The sequence below is a fragment of the Mus musculus genome, chromosome 9, assembly GCF_000001635.26.
Source record: "Mus musculus strain C57BL/6J chromosome 9, GRCm38.p6 C57BL/6J".
Classification (NCBI taxonomy): domain Eukaryota; kingdom Metazoa; phylum Chordata; class Mammalia; order Rodentia; family Muridae; genus Mus; species Mus musculus.
In genome coordinates this window covers 88,831,783-88,858,905 of record NC_000075.6, presented here as the reverse complement: position 1 = coordinate 88,858,905, position 27,123 = coordinate 88,831,783, and the positions used below count along the sequence as shown (strand labels likewise).

The window sequence follows — 27,123 nt, the reverse complement described above, 5'->3', positions numbered from 1 at the left end:
ACGCCCCCACGTGCTCTCGCGTCCAATCGGTGCCAGAGGGAGGGGCAGCCTTGCTCTCGCTCCACTGAAACTATAAAGGGACCTGCGGGGGAAAGCTGTAGGTTACTCTTTTAGGCCGCCCAGTGACCAAGCAAAATGTGGGGTTGCAGAGTAAATACAGATGCTCCGGTTCTGCGGAGCAGCCCTCGGGACTTGAGTTTAGGGTATGGGTGTAAACTACCTGGGAGAAGTGCGCAGCAGCAAAAGAGATTTCGGGATTGGAGCTTAGGTCCCGTCCCGGGGAGATTGGGACTGGGCGGCCTGGCTGAAGGTCACTTGCTTTCTGGTTCCTTAGTCCCAGTTTGGGTGGGTTCTTACACAGCAGGGTTTGTAGAAAAATATGCAAGGCTTTTTGTGCTGTTTGGAAGGTTCGGGTGACACCTAGGTGACATCCGATTATATGCACATGAATCCTTTCACAGGGACCATGGCTCATCATTCTTAACATCCTCGAAGCAGTTGCAAAAAGATAAAAAGGTAAGGGAGATACAGCTTAGTTTTCTAATTGAAGTATTAGAGCAATAGGAAGTGGTGTGTGATGCTTAAAATGTGTTTCTTTTCATTAGATGAAGGGGAGCCCAAAGCTTCCGACAGAATTCATAACAGAAAATAACTTGATTAAAGCCTGACTCTTTTAAAAGGTATGTATGAAATCTAGATTTACATTTTTGCCAGCATACATTTTTACTGTTGGTGCAAAGAGAATCAGCTTCTCGGAAATGTACTGTTAAATAGTCCTGGCCCAACACAGCAGCTTCTCCTACTCTGGCCTTTCTAAGTTGGAGTGGCTGCAGTGAATGTAGTGAATGTACAAATTGATTGTACAAACAGTTGTGAGACGTACCGGGTCTGAACAGTGATGGACTACATCCCGAAGATGATGACCTGAAGACAGATACAGCGTCTGAGAGAAGACCATTGTGTTTAAGTGAAGTTTAAGTCTTGTTTGTTACGCAGTTCTTTCTCATAGCATGTCATGGTACCTCTTTCTGTAGTGAATGCTGACCAGTGAGATGCCAGCCTGCCTGTGAAGATCCTGCAGCAGGAGTGCATGTGAGTGGTGCTCTGTTTTGTTTTCTGCTGAGCTTACTGTCGTTGGTCTAGTCTATGATGATCCTATCCCGAACCTGAATTCCTGTTGAAAAACCATAATTACGGATCTGGCTTCTGAGATGGACCATTGCAAAGGACTATTGTGTTCTTCTTTAATGTTGGCAGTAATGTGATGCCTGTTTTTTGTTTGTTTGTTTGTTTGTTTGTTTTGTTTTGTTTTTATATTTTAGGACCTGTGACACTAGACTTCTTGCAAATGAACACTAGATATGGTAACATCCAGAAAAGGCAGAGACAAGAAAATTCACAGTCTGAGTACTGGGGTGTTTGAGATGGGGTCAATCTACATGTCTCTAGCTGTCCCTATGTAGTGATCGGGACAGAATCTGGTATGGCCTGCAGAGTTGATTCCTGTATTTTTTTTGTGGGCTGTATGTAAATGGATTGTTTTTGACAATCCATTCGACCATGTTCTCTGCTGTGACAGTCATGGGTGAGCTGGTGACAGACACACCTGTACAGACTGAGCAGAGTGAATGCAATCCTGACTATAAAGCAGCAGATCACTATTTTTGTGATTGTAAAATTGGTTATGAGCCATTTCCTTATTCATCTGACAGTGGTTGCTTGGGAGTGCTGCAATAAGCATTCAGTAGCAAATATTTCTTCAGGTTTTATTTTTAATGATGAAAAAAATAAGTTTATTATAATTTATTTTATGTGACGATCTAGGAAGTTTGGGCCCATCAGCAGTTCCAGTGCAATTTTGGACGCAATTGGGAATTCAGGAATTTCAATGGAGCTGTTAGCATAGGGGACCTTATAGGTCAAATTCATGTACACTTTCAATAGCACGTGTGAGGGGATCTCTCTAAAATTGACCTCGTTGGTTCCATTCTCCGCAAACTAACCTGGACTGCTCCACATGGCCTTTCTTGTTCCTGATGTTGATGCATGTTCTCCTTTTACAATAAATTCATGACCATTAGAAGACAATGATTTCACATACATAGCATCAGGGCCTTCACAGCCGCTGTAGGCTTTCTCCACTCCATCCATTATGTTCTTATAAAATCCTGTTTGATCCCAGAGGAACTTTAGTAGTTTCCTGTCCAGGCCTAGACTCGGCCTGCTTGTACCTTGCCTCCGAGGAAGTGCTTTTCAGGATTTTTGTGTCAGCAGACTGATTAACCAGAGTGTCCTGTTACATGTTCCACTTCCATGGTAATTGAGTTTTCAAAGTTGGTGAGCTACGTGCACTAATGCCAATCTCCTTATTAGGACGATTGTGCACACGATCAGGTTTCCCTGTGAAATTGTCACACAATGCCTTGATTACATTTGTCCAGCCCTCCCAAGTGCTAAAACTAAGTGGGCTGTCAGTGATAGCTTTCACTTCTAAGTTCTTACTGGTGCATACTTCCATTTTCCTTTGAGGTAACTGGCAAGGGTTGAACTTCCTTCCGTTTTTTTGAGACAGTGTCTCAAAATTGACCTGGTACTCAACTATAGAGATGGCTGGCCTCAGTTTATAGATTAAGGAAAAGGCTGCCATACCTAACCTTAGAATACTCTGCTACTAAATTGCCTGTCGTCAGTTTGTAACCAGCCTTTACAAAGTAGTGCCAGTGTTCCTGGTTGGGAATAAATTTTTGTTTTTTGTGGTTTGAAATTCTTACACTAGTCCAGAGTGCCCTTGTCCAAACTTTGTACTGAAAGTGTTTTAACACTTAGCCTTTTTCTTTTTTCTTAGTTCTGTTTTGTTTTTGTCCAAGAACTCTGTAGATCAGGCTGCCCTTGAACTCAGAGATTCCCCCACCTCCCAAATGCTGGGATTAAAAGCATGTGTCACCACAGCTCAGCCATCTGCCTAGTTTATCACTAATTCAAGGTCTACAGTTTTCATAATTAGTGGGAAGAATCTACTTGGGTTTTTGTTTCCCCCTGTAATTAAGTTTTCCTGGTATCATTGATGAGGTGGACTTAATTTCTTCACAGGAAACCTTGCTACCTTTGAAAAATGAGTTGGCTGTAATGTAGTTCTTTACTGGTTCTCTGTACCATGTTTGGGTGCAGTTGAAACACGTCTAGTTGGTAGTCTCTAGCTTATGTTTACACTGACAGTCACAATCCCTTGGTTCCATGTGTTATTTACTTATTCCTATTTCTTTAGGATGTTAAAAAAGTTTTCATAGCTGGGCATGGTTGCTCACACCTTTAATCCCAGCACTCAGCAGTCAGCAGAGGCAGTTGGATCTCTGATCTCCAAGGCCAATCTCCAGAGGCAGAGGCAGGCAGATTTCTGAGTTCGAGGCCAGCCTGGTCTACAAAGTGAGTTCCAGGACACCCAGGACTATACAGAGAAAACTTGTCTCAAAAAACAAAAAAGTTTTCATTTGATACTCTGCCTTTTTTTGGGGGGGGGGCTGTGTGTTTCTACGCATGTTGATTTCTGTAAACTCTAGCTCTGCTTTTGCTGTATCACATGTTATTTGTTGTCTCCTTTTTAATTGAAGAAATAGGAATTTCTCTTTAGTTTCTTGCTTAATTCACTGCTATTCAAGAGTAACTGAATTTCCATGGAAAATAGGGAAACAACTCAGGAGTCTAAGGCAGGAAGATCACTTGAGCCCAGTCAAAGGTTCATTGATTGATAAATCTCACAGACCCAAAACAGGGTGAGATGCTGTAAATTATTTCGAAACAAAACTGGTATGGCCCACATCTACACCTTTAGCCTCAGCAGAGGCAGTTGGATCTCTGATTTCCAAGGCCAATCTCCAGAGCAAGTTTCAGGACAGGGCTACACAGAGACACATTGCAGGGGTTGTCTAAGAAGAAATGTAAGGCTTGCTGGCCTTTTACCCAGGCTGACAAAGTTAAAGGCAAGGCAGTGTTGCGAAATGATCTGACCTCTTTCTGCAGTCTTTTCTGCTTATTTCCTTGCCTTCTAATGGGTCTTTCAATATATTTACTTGATATAGTCCAAGTTATTATGTATTTTATATATTAACAAGTACTAGTCTCCCAAGGAGCCCAGAGATAAGCCATGTCTCTATTCTCTTTATAAATACAGGTACAGGATGCTGAAGAAAACCAAAAGCAACCTAATATAAATAATGTAAATAGAATATAAATAGAAAACACAAGTGAAAATTTTCTTTATTGCTTGATTACTTTGGAAGAGGGCCTCACTGTGTAGACCTGGAGCTCACTTAGATCAAGCTGGCCTTAGGAATTTATGGCAATCCCACTTCCCAACTGTAAATTACAGGCAGGTGTCAGCATGCTGGCAAAGAATCCTTCCTGTTAGAGGATTATACAGATTGAGTCCAAACCAATTGAACTTCAGGGAACACACAGTTGGGCCTAAGGGACTGCATGAATAAAGCATAGTATAGTTTCAGATGTATTTGTGATAGATTGGGATCTTGGTATTAGTGGGATAGAAAAACATGGAATACAAGATAAGGCTGAATGCTAAGTACATTATAGTTTTTGAAGACGGATTCAAATTGCAATGTGTTTTCAGTAAGAAAATGTGATGAGAAGTTAGTGTGTTCATTGTGCATTGAAGGAGGAATGTTTGTATAGGGTGGGAATTAGGGGTGATATGTGTGTGAGTGCGATTGCCCTTTCAGGCCAGAAGTGCCGCAGACCCTCTGGGCCCCTGTGTCTGCATAGAACGAGTCTCTAGAGTAGGTGGGCAAAGCTTAGGATTTGACAAACAGACGCACACAGAGAGGTGTTGAATCTGAATGTAATGTCTGGTCGAGCATTAGACTATTTATAATACAGCGAATTATCAGGAGCTACAAATCACTATAAGACAAGGTACACTGAAATTTACCAGATACAAGAGAATGAAGTTTGTAGAAACTAGATAAATGTTTACAATAGAGATTAGCAGCCCTGCCTAGGATCAGCCTAGTGCCAGGCAAGAGTTTCACACTTTAGTGTTAATAGCACCAGGGGGTTTTAACTCTTGATAGGCCTCAAGAATAATGTGGTGTCACGGACCTCTAAATTCCTAGGCCTTGTAAAATCTTATCTTGTCTGGAAAATTCCCCATTTATCAGGATAGTATATCAACTTGCTCTTGGCATGGAATGTAGACTGTAGTAAAGATTTTTTTATCTCAGTGAGATTTCCAGGCTCTTTCTGCAGACCAATTGAGTTAATGGCTCTGATTTATTGTAGTGCTTAATTAGTTACTGAATAGGTTAAACTCCTTGCTGTAGTCTGGGATCTTGGAACACTGGGAAAGGCTTTAGCTATGTCAGAATTCAGTCTTAAAAGGAACTTATAATAGGGTAATGCTTAGTAGAAGGCACGTGGATCCATACACTAGACTAACTCGGGAGTGGAAAATTAATTTTATGGGTTAGGGGGATAGCTAGACTCCAGGAGGGAGTTTCCTTGAAACTCTTTTCCTCATGAGAAAGCTTCCAAACTTTCGCCTATCAAGCTGACTCAACTGGAGAGCGTGGCACAGAAGGGGGCGTAGGATCTGCAGCTAAAGTTCAGCTGCTGTGAGGGAACTAACTGGGTGCTGAACCTGGGCCCTGAAAGCAGTAAGCACGTTTAACCAAGGAGCCATCCCCATCATGACTGGGCGATTTGTAGCTGAGCAAGAAACAAGTCCAAACAGGGCATCATTTTAGTGGGAATTAAAATTCGTTTCCATTAAATGTACTAACTGAAACCTTTTTATACACACTGGATGACATTTTTGACTAAGCCTCCTGAAATATACAGATTCTGTCTGAATAATTCTTTTTGTTAATAGAGGGCTAATACTAGATATCATCCAGGTACTCTAGCTTGGTAAGGAGCTTACCTGAGAGCTCAATAAATCTTAAAAAACAAGCTGGGGGTGGGGGTCAGGGGCTGGAGAGATGGCTCTGCAGTTCAAAGAACCTGGGTGTTGACAGTGTACACCTTTAGTCCCCCCACCCCCCTCCCCCCCCCCCTTCCCCCAGCACCACCCCTCATCTGCAAGGCTGAAGCTTCACCCCTTCCCCCCAGTGTCCCAAAGATGGAATAGCACTAGTTGTTCTTCCAGAGGTCCTGAGTTCAATTCCCAGCAACCACGTTGAGGCTCATAACCATCTGTAATGGGATCTGATGCCCTCTTCTGGCATGCAGGTGTGCATGCAAATAGAGCAATCATTTATTTATTTGTTTATTTATTTATTTAGGTTTTTTTGAGTCTGGGTCTCACTATGTAGCTCTAGCTGTCCTGGAACTTAGTTTGTAGGACAGGCTGGCCTTGAATCACAGATTGCCTCTGACTCCAGAATACTGGGATTAAAGGTGAGTGCCTTCCACACCCACCTTGGAAGAAGGATTCCTGATTGAGAAAATGCCTCTGCTGGGCAGAGGTGTTACATGCCTTTAATCCCAGCACTTGGGAGGCAGAGGCAGGCGGATTTCTGAGTTCGAGGCCAGCCTGGTCTACAAAGTGAGTGCCTGGACAGCCAGGGCTACACAGAGAAACCCTGTCTTGAAAAAAATAAACAAAAATAAATAAATAAAATTAATAAAAATGTGGTACAGACCCAAACAGAGAATTCTCAACAAATGAATCTTAAATGGCTGAGAAGCACTTAAAGAAATGTTCAGCATCCTTAGTTATCAGGTAAGGACAAATTAAAATAACTCAGATTTCATCTTACACTCATCAAAATGGCTGAGAAAAAAAATCTCAAGTTCCATTTCATCCTGGCAAAAATGTGGAGCAAGGGGAACACTCCTCCACTGATGGGAGTGCAAACTTATACAACCTCGTTGGAAATCAATTGGGTAGTTTCTCAGAAAACTTGGAATAGACCTATCTCAAGATCCAGCTATAGACCCAAAAAATACTCAACCGACCATAAGGACACTTGCTCAACAAAGTTTTTAGTAGGTTTATTCATAATAGCCAGAAACTGGAAACAGCCAAAGAATGGATAAAGAAAATGAGGTACCTTTACATAATGGAATATTACTCAAATATTAAAAACAATGATATCATTAAATGTGTAGGCAAGTAGATGAATCTAGAAAAGATCATCCTGAGTGAGATAACCCAGACCCAGAAAGACAAACATGGTATTCTCACTTATAAGTGACTATTAGCCACAAAGTACAGGATAACTATTCTACAAACCACAGACATGAAGCTAAGAAACAAGTGGGGATCAAGTTCTCAGGGAGGATTGGAGGGAGAGAGTATGGGAGAGATGACTGGAATTGGATAACTTCTGGAGCTGATGTAGAAATCTAGTAATGGAGCTGAGCGTAGTGGAACACGCCTTTAATCCCAGCACTAGGGAGGCAGAAGCAGGCGGATTTCTGAGTTCGAGGCCAGCCTGGTCTACAGAATGAGTTCCAGGACAGCCAGGACTACACAGAGAAACCCTGTCTCAAAAAACCAAAATAAAATAAAATAAAATAAAATCACTGGAATCTACAAAGGTGACCCCAGAGACCACTCCCAGTAATGGAGGATACAGAGCCTGAACCAGCCATATTCTATAACCAGGCGACTTACAGTGGTAGGGTTGCAACATGAACCCAGCTAATGCCCTTAGACCTACAACCTATCCTGCCAGAAAGATGTGCTGGGGCAATGGAGGAGAACTAATGTGGCCAACTAATGGGTGGTCTAATTCGAAGCCCACAAGAGAGGAAGCCCATGCCCAACACTGCCTGGATCATCAAGAACTGGAGTCTGGATAGCCAAGGACCTAGGGTAGGAAAAATAAGTCAATGAAATGATCCCTAGTGGTAATCTGCTATACTCAAAGATTGAGGCCTAGTTCAATAGTCATCAGAGACACTTTCCCTAGAAGCTGATTAGAACCAATGTAAAGACTGACAGCCATGCATGAGATGTAGAGAGAGCCCAAATTGGAGTACTCCATTAGGTCCCTCCCCTCAGAGATCTAGGAACCCCATGGAAGAAGGGGGAGGAAGAATTATAAGAGTCAGTGGGGTCAAAGACACTAGGATAATACAGCAAACAGAAGCAACTAAGTAGGGGTCCTGGGGGTTCACAGAGACTGAAGCAGCAACCCTGGAACATTGGTATGTGCTTAAGTTATATCTGCATGTTATGGTTTTTGGTTGGTTGGTTTTTTGAGACAGGGTTTCTCTGTATAGCCCTGGCTGTCCTGGAACTCAACTGCATAGACTCAGAAATCTGCCTGCCTTTGCCTCCCAAGTGCTGGGATTAAAGGCTGGGATTAACTGCCCGGCATGTTATGGTTTTTAGCTTGGAGTTTTTGTAGGACTGGTAACAGTGAAGTAGATATCTGACTCTTGTCTGCTCTTGAGACCCATTTCCTCCTACTGGGTTGCCTTACCCAGGCTTGGACTGGGAGAAATGAAAGAAGAAGCTATGATCTGACAGTATTATAAGAATAAAATTTAAAATGTATATACATGAGCTTTGTGTTTTACCTTATTAGATATGAGTTCAAAAGAACCACAATAGTTAAATAGGAAAGGATTTATACTCTATATGCTCTAAATGTGGCCAAGGTGAAGGCCATTTGCCCACAAAAGTACATTTGAGGAGCTTGGGACTAGACATAAGCCACAGAGCTGCCCTGACTGCTAAACTGATTTGCTTTTTAGCTCTCATTTATTAATTTAAGGCAATTTCACATATTGTATATGCGCCCATGGGCCCTCCTTCAACTCCCTCTTCCTTGTGTGCCTATTTAGAAGCAGATGTTCTGGTGCTCTGGCTCTTAGGATGTATCTGCCTCTTCCACAAGGTTTCCTGAGGGTTACATATGAGCTGTTATATTGTCAATGGATCAAATGAGGTTTTATGACTGGAATGTAAAGTTTCAAGAAATTGGGAGATTTAGAAATTCTCCAGAATCCTGTACATGATATAAATGCAACCCCAACATTTGCTTTCTCTTTTTCCAATAAAAAATGAGAAAAAACAAGACACCTCATCCCCTTTGAGCTTAATGCTTCTATGTTTTGAGATCTTATTGAACTGCATGCCTGGTGCTAAGTAGTAGTCGCATGGCATTTCTTATGTCTACTGTGTTCTTAGTCAGTCTAGTCTTCTCTAAAATATTTGCAATATGCTTCCTAAAGGAGCAACCTAAGTTCTCATGTTTCTGCACAGTCCTTGGTGTAATATTCTGGTCAGAGCCTAGGTGTCACAGAAGTCAAATGGTCAATGGAGTCAAATCTTATGTTGGGATATTAAGAAGTATAACTTTATGCCTTTCGAAGCAACATGAGAAAGCAGAGGGAACTAGACTGGCTAACCAAAAAAACTTGAGACTTCATTTCTGAAAGTCTAGAATCATGAAAGAAAATGGCCTTGGATGGGCATTACAATCTACTCCTCTCAGTGTTCTCAGGTGCACACGACCCTCTTTTTTTTTTTAAGATTTATTTATTTATTATATGTGTGTACACTGTAGCTGTCTTCAGATACTCCAGAAGAGGGCATCAGAATTTTTTTAACAGATGGTTGTGAGCCACCATGTGGTTGCTGGGATTTGAACTCATGACCTTTGGAAGAGCAGTCGGTGCTCTTAACCGCTGAGCCATCTCACCAGCCCCACACATGACCCTCTTGCAAATGACCAAGGAGAGGTTTCCAGAAGAGAGAAGCTGTTGAATGTCAAAAGACATTTGTGTGCTCTCTGAGACTGGAAGAATATTCAATATTTAAAGCTATTTTATGTTGGAGACAATTAAAGTTTTTTCAAGTATGTCCCCAACATAAAACAGGTTTAAAATAAAGGATGTGAAAGAGGGGGAAACTCACTTTCCTTTTTTCCAGGAAAAAAAAAATCCCTCTCTGAACGATGAGAGCCTGTTTGTTGTTGTTGTTCTATCCCAGTTGGTAAATAATTATTTTTTTAGATCAAATAGGGATTCAAGCTTTTATTGATCAACAAATCTGCCTACAGTAGATCTCTGTGCCTCTGCCTGACGTCATTAACTTAGAATCACAGATACAGAATATTTAAATGGTGCTGGAACTCTGCATCCTGAGTTCTAGGTCTACACTAGATCCAAGATTCTAATTAGTAATTCTCACAAATATGCAAAAACAAAAAGCAATAACTACTTTGAAAGTAAATGTTCGGGCTGGTGAGATGGCTCAGCGGGTAAGGGCACACTGACTGCTCTTCCAGAGGTCCTGAGTTCAAATCCCAGTAACCACATGGTGGCTCACAACCATCCGTAGTGAGATATGACGCCCTCTTCTGGTGTCTAAAGACAGCTGCAATGTACTTACACATAATACATAAAATCTTTAAAAAAAAAAAAAGTAAATGTTCTAGGATTAACAAGTAGACCACAGATAAGAAGCAGTCACCCATCTTCTACATTTATTATCATTTTATATTTTTTAAATTTATTATATGTAAGTACACTATAGCTGTCTTCAGACACACCAGAAGAGGGCATCAGATCTTATTACAGATGGGTGTGAGCCACCATGTGGTTGCGGGGATTTGAACACAGGAGAACAGTCCCTTAACCAAGAGTCAATGCTCTTAACCTCTGAGCCATCTCTCCATCCCTTAATATCATTTTAACATGTCTTAGTTAGGGTTTTACTGCTATCAACAGACACCATGACCAAGGCAAGTCTTATAAAGGACAACATTTAATTAGAGCTAGCCTTCAGGTTTAGAGGTTCAATCCATTATCAAAGTGGGATCATGGCAATATCTAGGTAGGCATGGTAGAGACCCAGATGAGAGTTCTACATCTTCATCTGAAGGCTGCTAGTGGAAGACTGGCTTCCACACAGCTAAGATGATAGTCTTAAAGCTCACACCCACAGTGACTCACCAACTCCAACCGGGCCACACATTCTAATAGTGCCACTCCTCTGGCCAAGCATATACAAACCATCACAATAAAGAGGGGACACATTATCATAGAAGTACTGGAAAAGCACTAGCATACTGGATTCCAGCTTCCTATGATTAGGTGTAGGCAGCAAAGAAGAAAGGCCTGACAGCACAATGGAAAGTTCCAGGAGAGTAGCTGAGTATGAGGGAACTCTTGGCTACATCCACGAAACTTACATATCCACCCTCACAATCAAGGAACACGCCAACCTGGCCAACTGGCTTCTCTATATAGTGTTCACGTCCTATGCGGGTGATGAGAATGTAATGATCTTTGTTTCTCAAACACTCAAGAAGAAATATATCTGTGGGTGTCACCACATAGCTTCTCCCCCTTAACCAGGGATCCTTACAGACTCCTACAGTCCACCGCCTATAGTCCTTCAAATCCACCTCCCAGTAGTATTTTCCCCTGGAGAAGCTCTTTTTTCCCCAGGAAACACGATGGGTTTTAGCTGAATCCAGAGATGTGCTTTCATGGAGAAGTCTGATATCAAAAGGTCTGACTGAGTTGTAGCCGAACATGATTGAATGTTTAAAGGAAATCTTCACTGTGGGAAGAAAAGCCAACATTTTAGTTAAACCAACTGTTTACACTTGTCAGGTGAATGAGGTCCCTAGAGATTTCCTGGTTTTAAAAATAGAAAGGCTAAGACTGGAAGGGTAGATATAGCCCAGATAAATAAATAAAAGTCAAGAAGTTCCCCCAAGAAACAGAGTGAGCACATAATGAAAACTTTTTTGAGAATCTGTAGAAGCTGCAGAGGAGGGAGCCACAGCACAGTTCTGTCAGGAGCTTTTCATTACCACTGAGCAACAGGAGGTGTGCAACACAATGAGGACCGCTGTGAAGGCTGTATCCCTGAGTCACCATGAAAAGTTATTCCTAAGTCATGTCATGATTGCTTGCATCTTAGTGTTTTGATTTTCATTCCACTAAGCAGATATGTACTCAAGACAAATCTAAACATGCATTAGAAGTTGTCCCCTAATAGCAATTGTCTGCCTTTTACTAAGCCCTGGTTCCTCTGATATTCTTTCCCTGTGATGACAATCCATATTTAGATCTCCCAGTGTGATTCTGACTGCAGTGTCTTATCAACTCGTTTTATTTTTATTGCCTGTGATATATGAATTTGTCTATTTGGGTTTTTTTTTTAATGATCATTTCTGTAGTTTCTTTGAGATGGGATTTCTTGCTATATATCCTTGACTGGCATGGAACTTACTATGTCAATCTGTCTGGCCTCAAACTCTTGGGCAATCCTCCTGATTCCATGTTTTTAATGCTGGGGTTACAAGTGGGTGCCACTATATCTTGTGAATTTTTTAAATAATTTTTTAAAGATTTATTTATTTACTTCATGTATGTGAGTACATTGTCACTGTCTTCAGACACACAAGAGGATATCAGATCCCCATTACAGATGGTTGTGAGCCACCATGTGTTTGCTGGGAAGTGAATTCAGGATCTCTGGTAGAGCAGTCAGTGCTCTTAGCCACTGAGCCATCTCTCCAGCCCGTGAATTTTTAATCTATGGAGTATAATATACTTTAAAATTCAACTGGTAGCTGAGCATGGTTTCACATGTCTTTAATTAAAGCATTTAGGAGCCAGAGGCAGGTGGATCTCTGTGAGTCTGAGCCCAGCCTGGTTTACAGAGCTAGTTCCAAAACAGCCAGGGGTACAAAGATAAATCATAGCCGGGCATGGTGGCATACACCTTTAATCCCAGCACTCTGGAGGCAGAGGCAGGCAGATTTCTGAGTTCAAGGCCAGCCTGGTCTACAGAGTGAGTTCCAGGTCAGCCAGGGCTACAGAGAAACCTGGTCTCAAAACACCCCCCCCCCTCCAAAAAGATAAATCATGTCTCCAAAATGAAAAAAAAATCAACTGCTAAAATATTTAATAGAAAACATACAGGGCTGGAGAGATGGCTCAGCGGGTAAGAGCACTGACTGCTCTTCCGAAGGTCCTGAATTCAAATCCCAGCAACCACATGTTGGCTCACAACCATCCGTAATGAGATCTGATGCCCTCTTCTGGTTTGTCTGAAGAGAGCGACAATGTACTCACATATATAATAATAAATCTTTTTTTTTAAAAAGAAACATACAAATATTTTAATTGCTAGTTATACTTAATTTGTATTAAACTGTCCTGAATTAATCATTCTTTGTGTCTCAATGAACAAATGATACTATGTTTTTCATCCTGAATCATGTACATCATTAAGTTGGTATACATCAATCTTTGTTTGTATAATAACCATGTGCCTAAATGATTACAATGTGGCTTAACTAGACATCTTTTTTTTTAATGTGTCTTATGTTGTTTATTTTTTTATAACTTTTTTGTTGATTCTTTTTTTTTCCTTTTTTCTTTTTTATTAGATATTTTCCTCATTTACATTTCCCATGCTATCCCAAAAATCCCCCCCACTCCCCTACCCACCCATTCCCACTTTTTGGCCCTGGCGTTCCCCTGTACTGGGGCATATAAAGTTTGCAAGTCCAATGGGCCTCTCTTTCCAGTGATGGCCGACTAGGCCATCTTTTGATACATATGCAGTAGAGTCAAGAGCTCCGGGGTAATGGTTAGTTCATAATGTTGTTCCACCTATATATCTTTCTATAAATTAAAGACATATCTTTCTATAAATTAAAATATTCACTGTGGGGAGCTGGAGAAATGGCTCAGTGGTTAGAGCACCGACTGCTCTTCCGAAGGTCCTGAGTTCAAATCCCAGTAACCACATGGTGGCTCACAACCATCTGTAATGAGATCTGATGCCCTCTTCTGGGGTGTCTGAAGACAGCTACAGTGTGCTTACATATAACAATATATAAACCTTTAAAAAATATATTCACTGTGCAAAGTTTATCTCACTGTTGAAGGGCACCTCTGGTCATTACATCAGTCCTGACACTCACCTCGGAAGGAGTTGAGCCTTGCAGTCAGCCCAGGAATGGAATGGGCACGGAGTCTTGGTATCATACCCTGTGGCATGTCCACCTTTGCCGCTAGCTTACTCCTGCAAGGAGAAGACATTGGTATGCTAAGATTATCATCCCAGTGATGAGGAGAAATCTTCACTCAGAGCTAAGTAAGACTCAGGGGTTAAAACCCTTGCCCTACAACCTGACAACTGAAGTTCAATCCCAGGAACCCATGGTGTAAGGAGAAGACTGACTGAGAGTGGTCCTCTGCCCTGCACACATGTGCACTCACATAGGTATTCATAGCAAATTGAATTTTTATAAAAGTAAACACTTACCTGAACATTTTTCACACAAAACATTTTCTGATATTAAAGAAACCCCATGATCAGGAGACAGGGTAGTTTCCTCTTAGATGCTGTTTCTGAAGCCCTCCTGCTACCAATTCCGTTCTTCCCATGCTTCCAGCCCCTTTCTTCTACTACCAGGAAAATACAGCCCGTGGGCCTCAATGATTGGGATTGGAAAACAACAAATTTTAGCTCAAGCCCATAACATACACTCCTTCATTCATAGGGAGAAAGAAAAGACACTGTCTGATAGAAAGGTGAGCATGAAAACCATCCCTAACACAGCATATATAAACAATTAAGGATTTGCTATACAACTTGTATCTATACTTTGCTAAGAGGTCTTGTTCTGCTTTTTCCATAGGTCAGGGTATCCTGGCTTACACTGAGGACTAAACTCACCTTCTGAACAAGTCATCCAAGTCCTGCAAACAAAACAAGAGAAGCTTAGTTACCTAAAGAAACAGAACACAATGTGGTTTCATATATATGAGATTTATTTATTCATTTTACAGATATGAGTACACTATTGCTCTCTTCAGACACACCAGAAGGGGGCATCAGTGCTCTTAGCCATTGAGCCATGCCACCAACCCATTAAGTTTTATGTCAATCAGCACTATACCAATTCACCTGCAAATGTATTTTCATGTCCCAGGGTAATGCCAATGAAGTGGATTAGCACAATGGAATTCTTAATGAAATCAGGCTGTGAGAATACTTGGGAAGCATATGGGTAGGAGTTATACACTGCTTTGGAACACCTCACTGTCTGCAAAGAGGACTTTCTTTAATCTTGTACACAAGCATAGGAATACTTTCATTAGGGGTACTTGAAAACTGAGGCCTAACCCCTACATGGTGCCTCGTATCTGTAACTCTAGACTTTGGGGTTTAGGTCTCAGGAGTCCTGTGAGTCCGAGGCCATTGTGTACCACAAAGAACATGTATCAAATCCCCCACCGCCCAAAAAACTCTCAAAAACATAGCTTTCAGACAGAACAAACGAACGGTAGACTACTTTAAAGCTGTGCTTAGCATCCAAGTAGAGGTAAAATGGAGTATCCGGTAACAAGAATCACTTAATTTGGGGTTTCAAAGAAGCAAGCTACAAACACACCAAAAAAAAGAAAAAATGGGGAGATATTCAATGAGGAAATCAACTGACAATGTCAACAAGCTTGCTCTTTTTAGGTTATCACAGAAATTATCTCTCCAGGTTTTTTTTTCTTTTCGAGACAGGGTTTCTCTGTGTAGCCCTGGATGTCCTGGAACTCAGAAATCCGCCTGCCTCTGCCTCCCAAGTGCTGGGATTAAAGGCGTGCTCCACCACCACCCGGCCAGATTTTTCTTAAAAAGGAAATCCCCTGATAAGTACAGGGGCTATAGAAAGGACTCTCAGATGTAAAAGCCACAGGTGTGGTCCTCAGATAATGAAGCTCTTTCAAGCACTCCATGCTCACCTGCACCAGCAGCTCCTGGTATGGCCTCTGGGACATTGTCATCAGCTCCTGATACACCTCTGTTAGTTGATTTCTCTCGTGGACTATCGTAGCTTCACTTTTCCTGAGCTCCTCTAAAGTAGTGTTGCTTTGATGTCTCAAACACTCTATGTGTTGATCCCTTTCTTCACTGAGGGGTGGACATTGTTTTCCATACACTCTCTTGATCACTTCCTCCCGTAGCTTCACGGACTTCTGAAGGAAAAGGGACATCCTAGATCACACTGAAGAGTATTTGATCCTCTCCACGGAATCCTTCTATGTTTAATTCACCTACAGGAGCCCATCAGAGTGCTGCACACACTGATTTACTGTCTGCACTTTCCAGAAAATGTCAATTCTCTGATTTCATACATTTCTTCTTTATTAATAGCTGAAGCAGGCAAACCCATCCTTTTCCCTTACCACTTTTATCTATTAAATGAGACTCATCTCAGAGGGGGGAAAAGGTTTTGATTGGTAATAAATTCACTCAAAAATGCAACTCTGCTCCAGGTGTGGTGGCCCACGCCTTTAGTCCCAGCACTTGAGAGGCAAAGGCAGGTGGATTTCTGAGTTTGAGGCCAACCTGGTCTACAGAGTGAGTTCCAGGACAGCCAGGGCTACACAGAAAAACCCTGTCTCAAAAAAAAAAAAAAATGCAACTCTGCACATAGTAACCAAAATTCCCCATGTGGAGTCAGTACTTCCCCAAGTGGAGTGATGGGCTGTGCTGAACACTCAGAAAGTCACCCATTAACATCAAACTTTTCTGCCACACGGCCATGTCATTCTCTCTGTATTCAAAATTGTATTTTACCCTTGAGAATTTAAGGTTAACAGAAAAGGAATTTCCTAGCATCACATCCCATGCTTGTTCCTCAAATTGTGAATGACCAAGTTTGCAAGATATCTGCCTCCCAAGTGCTGGGATGAAAGGCGTCACCACTACTGCCTGGCTCAAGATACTTTTTTCTATTCTGTGCTTTGTCTAAAATATTTCAAGAACATTCTATGCTTAAGAAATGCTCTGAGTGGTTTTAAGAAATATCAATATTTAAAGCTTGAGGTAGGGTGCATTTTCTTGGATAGGAAGGTGCTGTTTCACTAACATGCCTGCAGTGAAAGGCCAGACTGGAGGAGAAGGGCTTGGATCACTCCTCAATGAATGTCTCTGGCCTCAAAGAATGTACCAGTTTGGGCTGAAGTCTCATACCCACCAACCACCACAAGGTCATTCTCCTCTCTTTTTCTACATAATTCTGCTGGATTTTGAGCCTCTGCCATAATGAGTCCATGTGCTTTAGAAGTTCCTCCTGTAATAAATAAATAAATAAATAAATAAATCATCCTTAAATAATGAGTCACCTGATGATCAGACCCTAGCACTGAACACAATTACTTTAGAGAGGGTAGAAGGATCAGTGTTTTTTTTATTTTTAATAACTATGGAACTGTAGATTTTCAAACCATAGAATTACAGAATACAACCACTCTGGGCTCAAGTAAAGTGATGTAGCATAGTTGACGACTGGCTGGATAATTCTCATCTGGTTGGGATTCCCTGTGAGGAGCCGCCCTCACATTTGCCATTATAAGATGGCGCTGACAGCTGTGTTCTAAGTAGTAAACATAATCTGCACACGTGCAGGGGCAGTTTTCCCGCCATGTGTTCTGCCTTTCTCGTGATGACAACTGGGCCGATGGGCTGCAGCCAATCAGGGAGTAATACGTCCTAGGCGGAGGATAATTCTCCTTAAAAGGGACGGGGTTTTGCCATTCTTTTTCTCTCTCTTCTCTTGCTTTCTTGTTCTTGTGCTTTTTCTCTCTCTTGTTCTTTTCTTGCTTTCTTGCTCTCTTGTTTTCTTGTTCTTGTTCTTTTTCTTGCTTTCTTGCTTGCGCTCTTGCGCTTTTGCTCTCTTGCTCTGGCTCTTGCTTCTTGCTCCTAAAGATGTAAGCAATAAAGCTCTTGCGCTCTGGCTCCTAAAGATGTAAGCAATAGAGCTCTTGCTCTCTTGCACTCTTGCTCCTGAAGATGTAAGCAATAAAGTTTTGCCGCAGAAGATTCTGGTTTGTTGTGTTCTTCCTGGCCGGTCATGAGAACGCGTGTAAGAATTCCCAGACATTTCTTTCTCACCAGCTAATTCCAATGCACTCTTGGTAATTTAGTCTCATGTCACCAGCACTTTTTTTAAAGATGTAAATTCATGACTTTTCAGTGACATGAACATAATGAATCATGAAAGTAGAAATGATATTTATACTTATGCTTCGCTCAAGGATTATTTACATTTTCTAGTCATTCTTCATTCGCTCTTTAAAAAGAGATTTGGAGCACAATGACTTCATCCGAATCAGGATAAGCATCTTCCTGTGGTCTGCTAAGCCTCCCTCTCTCAAGATCTCATCCTTTTGTTTTCCAGAAACATCACTTACCATTTTCTCCTGAACAGCTACATCAATGGAACAGTGTGTGTGACCGCTGTGCTCCTGGGAGTCAGAACACAGGTGACAGAGGAGGATCTTGCTCTTATCACAGAAGATCATCTTTTTCGCCTTGTGGGTCACACACTTGTGCTCCTCAGAATTCAGATATTCCATGAGCCTTTTCTTTCTGACAATGAACACCTGCTTCTTCAGAGAAATGTCATTTATATATCTCTGGTTGCATGGTTGCCTACACGTGGGGCAGTAGGCAGGAAATTTGATGTCTTCTTGAAAAAGTAAGAGACATGTCTCGCAGAACTTATGGCCACACCTTAAATAAACTGGATCCATAAAGATACCCTGGCAGATGGAGCAGGTGAGTGTTTCCTCCTGAGGGTCTTGTAAATTGTCTGATTCCATTTTTCTGAGGGGAAAAAATCAGTGTTATTATTGGGCCAGAGAGGAACAAGAAACTAGACAAAGTTTGATTCAACTTGTGATTATGGCAATATAGGCTTTTTTTTTTTTTATGACCAAGAACTTAACCTGAAAGGCATATTGTCTGAGGTGATCCTACCATCTACATTCGTACTGGAGACTTCAGCCCAAACTGGTACATTCTTTGAGGCCAGAGACATTCATTGAGGAGTGATCCAAGCCCTTCTCCTCCAGTCTGGCCTTTCACTGCAGGCATGTTAGTGAAACAGCACCTTCCTATTCAAGAAAATGCACCCTACCTCAAGCTTTAAATTCTGATATTTCTTAAAACCACTCAGAGCATTTGTTAAGCATAGAATGTTCTTGAAATATTTTAGAATTTAGACAAAGCACAGAATAGAAAAAAGTATCTTGAGCCAGGCAGTGGTGGCGACGCCTTTAATCTGAGCACTTGGGAGGCAGAGGGAGGCAGAGGCAGGCGATTTCTGAGTTCAAGGCCAGCCTGATCTACAAAGAAAGTTCCAGGACAGCCAGTGCTACACAGAGAAACCCTGTCTTGAAAAATGAAGAAGAAGGAAGAGAAGGAAGAGGAGGAGATCTCGAAATTATCTCTCATTATAATATATCAGATCAACTAAAATGTGCATGATAAATTTAAAATTATCTATAACCTTAACCCACATTATATCCCAAGAAAAAAATGCAAATGCAAACTGAATCAGGTTTTGCTAAATAGAAAAATACAACTTCTAAGCAAACCCCTGTTTGTATTTAAAAATAGGAACAAAAAAGAAATTTTCTCTTGTAAATTGTGCACTTACCCAAGCAATTATCCTCGTCCCTGCTTAGCAATGCTTGGTAGCAATGTGATACTAGCTCAGCTCTGAGATCAGATCCTCAGAGAGTGAGGTGATAGATCTAGCAGTGTCTGGAGCAAAAGGTTAGAAACACTCTACCTCTGGTCTGGAGAAGAATGAACCTGGTGGGCCCCAGGGATGTACTTAGAGTCTCTAAAGACCACACCCATTTCCTCCCTTTTACTAATGCTTCCAATAGATGAGCTCTCTTAAGTGGGATTATTCTAAATGGATGAGAGATTGAACTAACACCTTGGCCAATCTCCACAAGCAAATCTCCCCCAAGGGATGTCCCAAATCACTGTTTAGCTGGGTGTGGTAACAAACCTTTACCCAGAATCCAAGGAATTAGAATGCTGAACTAGGAGGATTTTTTTAGTTCAAGGCCCGCCTAGAATATGCAATGAGAGCTTTTCTTTTCTTTCTTTCTTTCTTTTTTTTTTTTGTTTTTTTTTTTTTTTTTTGTTTGTTTGTTTTTCGAGACAGGGTTTCTCTGTATAGGCTGTCCTGGAACTCACTTTGTAGACCAGGCTGGCCTCATACTCAGAAATCTGCCTGCCTCTGCCTCCCATGTGCTGGGATTAAAGGTGTGTGCCACCACGCCCAGCATGAGAGCTTTTCTAAAGAAAAAAATTAGTAATTTTACAATAACTATAACTACATATTGAGCAATATGCTTATCCTTTGGTTTTAATAGCTTAACAAATGATGGCGCCCTTAACTCTGATTCCAGCAAATATCAATATAAATATCTTTTTAGATCTTTGGAGGATTCTTTTACAACTTCTTTTGCTCATATTGATCTCAACTTATCCTTCCAAATCTACCCTGCTTACTGACTCAACTTTCTGTCCTAAAAGGGAAAAAATGCACAAATCTCCCTCTATTTACTTTTGGCTGTGTACAGTGACATTAGAGTTCAAAGATGCCTAGCTCCCCACCAGGCTAGTTCACGTTAACCAGACAGAGTCGTGTGTTAATGTTGTGGCTGTGAAATTACAAGGAACCTTCCACATCTCAATCAGGTTTTTGCTTGCTTTGCACCTGGATGATCTGCTTTTAATATATATTTTAGTTAAAGTAAAATTCCATTGTTTTCCTCTCCCTTCCCTTCTTACAGGTCCTTTATAGAGGCTGCCACCAGAGCTTTGGCTAGGATTTTAGGTAGATTCTCGATGGTCAAAATGTCAGGGTCTGGGTAGTTTTCTCTGCCTCAAATGATTCAGTCAGGAGGGGGAAAAATCCTCACAACAAAATTTCCAGCCTCTTGAGTTATACTTAATTCCAGATGTAGTGAAATTACAACCAAGCATAGCCATCAGAAGGGCTGACCACTTTGTACTGGGTGATCAGTTAGAAAGCTTATCCCTGATACAAGCTAAGTCTCTGTCTAGGTGTCAGAGCTAAGGTCTTCACCTCAGCGGCCATAAAGCAGAGAGGCAGACTACCTGCACTCACTCACTGCCTTTCTTTTATCCCTATGTGCCCAATCTATTGGATGGATGCCCACAGCATGGCGCTTCGCTCTTGTTCTCTGAAAGGCCCTCCTAGACATACTCAAAGGAATATCCTGTTGATTTCCTAGGCACTTCTTTTTTTAAATCATTGAAAATAAATTTTTCTCGTGAAGTGGGGTTTCCCATTCACAGCTGCCCATTTCTGGGTTAGATGCACTGCAGACAACAAATCCCCTTCATATATAGAGACATCCCATGATTTCTCTGACTCTGGAGAACCCTAACTAATGCAGAAGTTGGTACTGGGGACTGGGGTGTTACTGGATAGGCTTTATCATGTTTTGGGTTGGGGAATGTTGACTTGCTGGCTTTGGATGTAGAAAGTAGTGAAGTGCTTTAAGTTAGGCTTAGTGAACCGTTCTAGTAGGAAGATGGAAGACATTGATGCTGAGGGTGATTTGAACTGTGGGAGAAGGATGTCAGTATGTGGACTAGAGGCTGCTCTTGGGATATTTGGTGAAGGAATGTGACTGCCTTTTGCCCTAGTCTTAAGAGTCTGTTTGAGATTCAGTTGAATAAGACTCAGATTAGCTGCATTGAAAAGGGAGTCTAAAAAATAGCCAGTATAGACTTTGCGCTCTGGTTAAGACTCACAACGAGCGCTTAAAACAAGCATAGCAAATTTAGAAAAGAAAAAATATAAAATGTGTTATTCAACTATTAAAGGGGCACCAGGAAGTGAAATGGGGCTTGATCCTGCATTGGTTCCTGGGAGCCTTCCCCATCCCAGATCTCTGGCACTTCTTAGAGACTTCCCCACCTCACCACCCTCTTTCATTTTGATTTTGTTCATCTGCCTGTTCTCTCTCTGGGGTCTGTCAGTTAATTTGAATAAGGGTTTGCAATCCCGCTGATTTTCTCAAAGAACTGATGAAGGGTTCCCTTTGTTTCTATTTATTGATTTCAGTCCTCAGTTTATTTCTTGCCGTGTACTCCTTCTTCCTGTGGTTGTCCTAGAGCTTTTAGGTGTGCTGTTAAGTTGCTAGTACAAGATTTCTCTAGGTCTGCTTCTGTTTTCCAGAAACACGGTTTCTCTTTGTAGCCTTGGCAGTCCTGGAATTGGATCTGCAGACTAGGCTGAACTTGAACTCAGAGACCCACCTTCCTCTCAAGGGATGGGATTAAAGGTGTGAGACTCCACCCCTTGGCTTCTCTTTAGTTGTTTGTTTGTTTGTTTGTTTGTTTGTTTTTGTAGGCATTTGGTCCTGTGACCTTGTCCTTTAGAAAGTCCCCCTTTAGCAGGGCAGTGGTGGTGCACACCTTTAATCCCAGCACTTGGGAGGCAGAGGCAGGCAGATTTCTGAGTTCAAGGCCAGCCTGGTCTACAAAGTGAGTTCCAGGAAAGCCAGGGCTATACAGAGAAACCCTGTCTCAGGAAAATAAAAATAAAAGAACTTCCCCCTTTATCGTGTCCCATGATTTTGGGTATGGTGTATATGCATTTCTAGTCAATTCTATGGGGTCTTTAATTTCTTTACTTTGGTCTTCATGCAGTAGTAAATTGTACATTTTCCATGTGTTTTTGTGAGCTTTCTGTTGTTTCTTTGTTGTTGATATCAAGCTTTATTCTGTGGTGGCCTCACAGGATACACTGAGTTATTTCAAATTTCTTCTATCTATTGAGACTGACTTTATGTCCAAGAATGTGGTCAGTTTTAGAGAAAGCTCCATAAGGTGCAGAGAACATATATTTGTTTGTGTTCAGGGAGAGGGGGTGTTGTTTAAATGAACACTAGCACACACTGGGCTAAGTTTTACACAGGCCTTTGAAAGAAAATTTCACATTAAATGCCACTGGATGGCAATATTATTTGAGTATGAAACACAAAACCTAGGAAGAATTATACTACTTTTATAAAAAGTGGGTGTAAATTTTTGGTTTTATTTATCTTTAAATGGTTTCATATGATGGTTGGTTGGTTGGTTGTGTTTTGTTTTGTTTTGTTTTGTTTTGTTTTTTTGGTTGGGGACTGTTTGTTTGTTTTTGGAGACAGGCTCTCTTTTATGTAGCTCCTGCTGTCCTGGAATCAGATTTTAAACTGGGCTTAAATCCACTTGCCTCTGCCTCCAAAGTCCTGGGATTAAAGGTATGTACCACAATGATCAGACAATATTTGTTTTTATTACCAAAATCTTAAGTAAAATACCCCTCCTAAGGTCTTCAATGCACAGACTGATAACCATGTAATGAAAGTAAAGCAGAGGTAGGTGGAGCTCTCAGTTCTAGTACAGCCTACTCTACAAAGTGAATTGAAGATCAGCCAGGGCTACACAGAGAAACACTAAATCTAAAAAAGGGGGGTAGATTAAAGGAATGTGCCACCAAGCCTGGCTAGATGGATTTTTGATGGCCAAGTCTTTATTGTTCTAGATGAGTTGCTTTCTTTACCTGGGTGTGGTGGGTCCACAGATGACACCCACAACTGAGTTAGTACCAATAATTCAGCCTGCTGAGCTGACTAACCTTATAGTACTCCTTTGTCTTTATATTCTAGAGAATCAGATATTGGCCCCTAGGCAGTGGATTTAGTTATGATAAAAGCTGGAGAGAGAAGGAAATGTACAGTTTTGACAATATCCTGAGTTGTTTAGGGGTTCCCATAGAACCTCTTTGGCCAACAACTCAGTTAGAAGTCAGCTGTTCTCAGTGCTGGAAGCTTCGGCTGGTGGCAAGAGATGTCCAGTTGAGGCTGTCTCCCCCACTATTCAGGAGCCCATTCATTTAGATCACCTTCATATACATACATGGAAGCTTTTACTATATGAGGTTCCCCTGCTATGACTCAAATAGCCCTCAATTTTAGCTATCTCTCCCCATATTTTTACTGTTCTCCCTGTCCACCTGTCCCTTCCCTACTTGATCTTCTCATTCAAGCCCTGTCATCATGCATTCATCTATAACTACCTATTACAAGTTCCCTATCCTTGAAGCATCTAAGTATCTGTCCCCTTACTCTATATGTAACTGCTGAGGTTATACAGATTATAGCTAACGTTTATAAGTGGCTTATAACCACTTTAAGTTAAGTTAAAATCCACATCCAAGTGGGGAAAAAAATGCTATATGTGCCTTTCTGTGTCTGGGTTACCTCATTCAATTTAACTTTCTAGTTCATTGCATTTGCCTGCAAGTATTTTTTCCATTGAGTTATTTGTTCACTTTTCATCCCTATCACTGCCCCCAGTCCTGATCCTCCCCTTCTCTGAGAGAGTGGGGCCCCCTGGGTATTCCCCAACATGGCCCAACAGATTTCTGCATGGTTAGGCATACCCTCTTCCTCGGAGGCCAGGCAAAGCAGCCCAGTTGGGGAAATGGATTCCACAGACAAGCTACAGCTTTAGGGATAGCCTCTACTTCAGTTGTTGGAGGCCCCACACGGAGACTGACCTCCATATGTGCTACATATGTGCTGGGGGCTTCTGTCTAGCCCGTGTGGGCCCTTTGCTTGGTGGCTCAGTTTCTGAGAGCCCCTCAAAGGTCCAGGTGAGATGATTCTGTCCAATGTTTGGCTCTGTGTCTCTGTATCTGTTTCAGTCGGCTGCCTGGTGGAGCCTCTCAGAGGACAGTTATGCTAGGCTCCTCTCTACAAGCATAACAGAGTGTAATTGGTAGTGTCAGGGACTGGGGTTTACACATGGGATGGGTCTCAAGTTGGGCTGGTTACTGGTAGACCATTTCCTCAATTGCTGCTCTGTCTTTGTCCCTCCATTTATTTTTTTTTTAGACAAGACAAATTTTGGGTCAAAAGTACGTGGGTGGGTTGGTGTCCTTATCCCTCCACTAGAGGTCCTATTTAGCAATAGGAGGTGGCCTCTTCAGGCCCTCTCCTATATATCCCCAGTGTTATATATCTCAGCTAAGGTTACCCACATTGACTCCTGGGAGCCTCCCCCATCCCGGGTCCCTGGCATGTCCTAGAAATGCCTCCTACCCCCATCCCAACTAGCTGCAGATTCATTCTCTTGGCTATCTCCCTTGTTTCTCCCCATACCTGATCTGAAATCCCCCATTCCCCTCCCCTTCCCCTCTCCCACCCAGTTCCCCCTTCCCTCTGCCTCCTATGACTATTTTATCCCTCCTTCTAAGTGAGATTCAAACATCCTTGCTTGGGCCTCCCTCCTAGTTTTGTTTCACTGAGTCTATGTTTATTGTGTGTTTAATGTGAAAATTCCTTTCAAAAGGTTCTTTTTTTTTTTTTTTTTTTTTTTTTCAAGACAGGCTTTCTCTATAGAACAGGCTGGCCTTGTGCTCAGAAATCTGCTGGCCTCTGCCTCCAAGTGCTGGGATTAAAGGTGTTACCACCAATGCCCAGTTTATTCATATGCTAAGTAAAACTTGGCTAATTGTGTTGTAAAAGTTGAAAGGTGAGTGAATCCCTACTATGCCATGATAAGGAAACCAAGATCATAACCAGATCATTAGACAATACCACAAAAGAGAGTACTGCTAATGTTGTGGTTACTCCCCAAATTTTGTATTTTTTTTCTTTTTTTCTCTTTTCTTCCTTCCTTCCTTTCTCTTTCTTTCTTTCTTTCTTTCCTTTCCTTTCCTTTCCTTTCCTTTCCTTTCCTTTCCTTTCCTTTCCTTTCCATTCCATTTCCTTCCTTCCTTCCTTCCTTCCTTCCTTCCTTCCTTCCTTTTTGGTTTTTTGGTTTTCCGAGACAGGGTTTCTCTATATAGTCCTGGCTGTCCTGGAACTCACTTTGTAGACCAGGCTGGCCTGGAACTCAGAAATCCACCTGCCTCTGCCTCCTGAGTGCTGGGATTAAAGGCGTGGGCCACCACACCCAGCTTCTTGTATTATTTTTAATGCAGCGCAAAGCATGTTTTTGTCTTTCTGTACTTAGCTTGATTCCCTTCTGACCCTCTAATGTGTTTAAAACAGTCAAGTAGGCCCACAGAAGAAGCTAAAATGATGAAACTACCTGATCTTCGATTTTCAACCTAAAAAAGAAAATGCCATCACATATCCTCAGACTATTATCACTCCATTGGTTTTTTTGTTTGTTTGTTTGTTTTTTTGGTTGTTGTTGTTGTTGTGTGCCACCACTGCCCAGCTACTCCATGTGTTTTATGTCTGGTAAATATTCAAATATTTGTTGTTAAAGTTAAATTTAACAGTACCTCTATCCATATGTATAATGCATGAGTTGGTATGTCTCTATGTATTATAATTTTGTATAAAACTGGAAATATGCCGGGCATGGTGGCGCACACCTTTGATCCCAGCACTCAGGAGGCAGAGGCAGGAGGATTTCTGAGTTTGAGGCCAGCCTGGTCCACAAAGTGAGTTCCAGGACAGCCAGGGCTATACAGAGAAACCCTGTCTCAAAAAACAAAAACAACCCTGGAAATACTATAAAAACATTTGACATCTACTTTTTTCAATAAGATACACTCACATAATACAAAGCATTCCCCAGCCGGGCGTGGTGGTGCACGCCTTTAATCCCAGCACTTGGGAGGCAGAGGCAGGCGGATTTCTGAGTTCAAGGCCAGCCTGGTCTACAAAGTGAGTTCCAGGACAGCCAGGGCTATACAGAGAAACCCTATCTTGAAAAACCAAAAAAAAAAAAAAAAAAAGATATATTTATTTTATGTGTATGAATACACTGTTGCTTTTTTCAGACACACCAGAAGAGGGCAACAGATCCCCATTACAGATGGTTGTGAGCCACCATGTGGTTGCTGGGAATTGAACTCAGGACCTCTGGAAGAGCAGGCTGAAGTAAGGCAAAGCTGGAGGACAGCTCAGTCTGTAAAGTGTGTGGTGTACAAGTGCAGCCTTCTTGCAATGGAGGATCTGGGGAGGTAGAGACAGGCAATGCCTGGTGCTTGAGGTTAACCAGCCTAGCCTTCTGTGAGCTTCTGGCCAGTGAGAGACCCTGTCTGAATAAAAAAAAACAGGTATGTTTCCTGAGGAGTTACAAACATCTGAAGTTGACCTCTGATGTCTATATACATGTACACACACGTGCAAGTGCACCCCTATGATCAACACAAACACACACAGAGAGAGAGAGAGAGAGAGAGAGAGATAAAATTGGTATTTCTCAATATACCATAAAAGTTTCGAATCTCCACTGGAGTAACTTCTTTGACTGAACTCAGATAGTGGCATTCATTC

General features: G+C 41.7%; 1 protein-coding gene, 1 long non-coding RNA gene, 1 other non-coding gene and 1 pseudogene across 5 annotated transcripts; 2 read left to right on the top strand and 2 right to left on the bottom strand.

Annotated features, from left to right (window-relative positions):
- Window positions 1–35: 35 nt before the first annotated feature.
- On the top strand, window positions 36–17,108 carry 9330159M07Rik (RIKEN cDNA 9330159M07 gene). Of its 2 annotated transcripts, none has more exons than NR_037983.1 (5): window positions 36–97; window positions 462–516; window positions 606–680; window positions 1,035–1,092; window positions 14,640–17,108. It is a non-coding gene; the product is annotated as an RIKEN cDNA 9330159M07 gene (long non-coding RNA). The 2 variants fall into 2 exon arrangements; NR_037982.1 differs by lacking the exon at window positions 36–97 and adding an exon at window positions 105–203.
- LOC115487268 lies at window positions 1,142–1,213 on the top strand. The gene has a single exon (XR_003948453.1). It is a non-coding gene; the product is annotated as a small nucleolar RNA SNORD50 (small nucleolar RNA).
- Gm9775 lies at window positions 1,804–4,230 on the bottom strand (annotated as a pseudogene).
- Trim43c (tripartite motif-containing 43C) lies at window positions 10,716–19,742 on the bottom strand. 2 transcript variants are annotated; one of them, NM_001177858.1, is made up of 7 exons: window positions 19,443–19,742; window positions 18,193–18,607; window positions 16,977–17,072; window positions 15,739–15,972; window positions 14,678–14,700; window positions 13,920–14,020; window positions 10,716–11,536 (listed from the first exon to the last, which is right to left on the bottom strand). In NM_001177858.1, the coding sequence occupies exons 2-7, from the start codon at window positions 18,601–18,603 to the stop codon at window positions 11,061–11,063; spliced, it is 1,341 nt and encodes a 446-aa protein (NP_001171329.1). In that variant the 5' UTR covers window positions 18,604–18,607; window positions 19,443–19,742; the 3' UTR covers window positions 10,716–11,060. The 2 variants fall into 2 exon arrangements, with proteins under 2 accessions (NP_001171329.1, XP_006511421.1); XM_006511358.4 differs by lacking the exon at window positions 19,443–19,742 and having other exon boundaries at window positions 10,722–11,536; window positions 18,193–18,731.
- Between the last annotated feature and the right edge of the window lie 7,381 nt (window positions 19,743–27,123).

Excerpts from the sequence above, each read along its gene's own strand:
- Trim43c (NM_001177858.1), bottom strand. The coding sequence starts at position 18,603 with ATGGAATCAGACAATTTACAAGACCCTCAGGAGGAAACACTCACCTGC. Across the intron at positions 15,973-16,976 it reads GAATGACCTTGTGGTGGTTG|AAGTCCGTGAAGCTACGGGA; the intron begins GTGGGTATGAGA and ends CTTTTCCTTCAG. Across the intron at positions 14,701-15,738 it reads ACCAGGAGCTGCTGGTGCAG|GACTTGGATGACTTGTTCAG; the intron begins GTGAGCATGGAG and ends TTTTGTTTGCAG.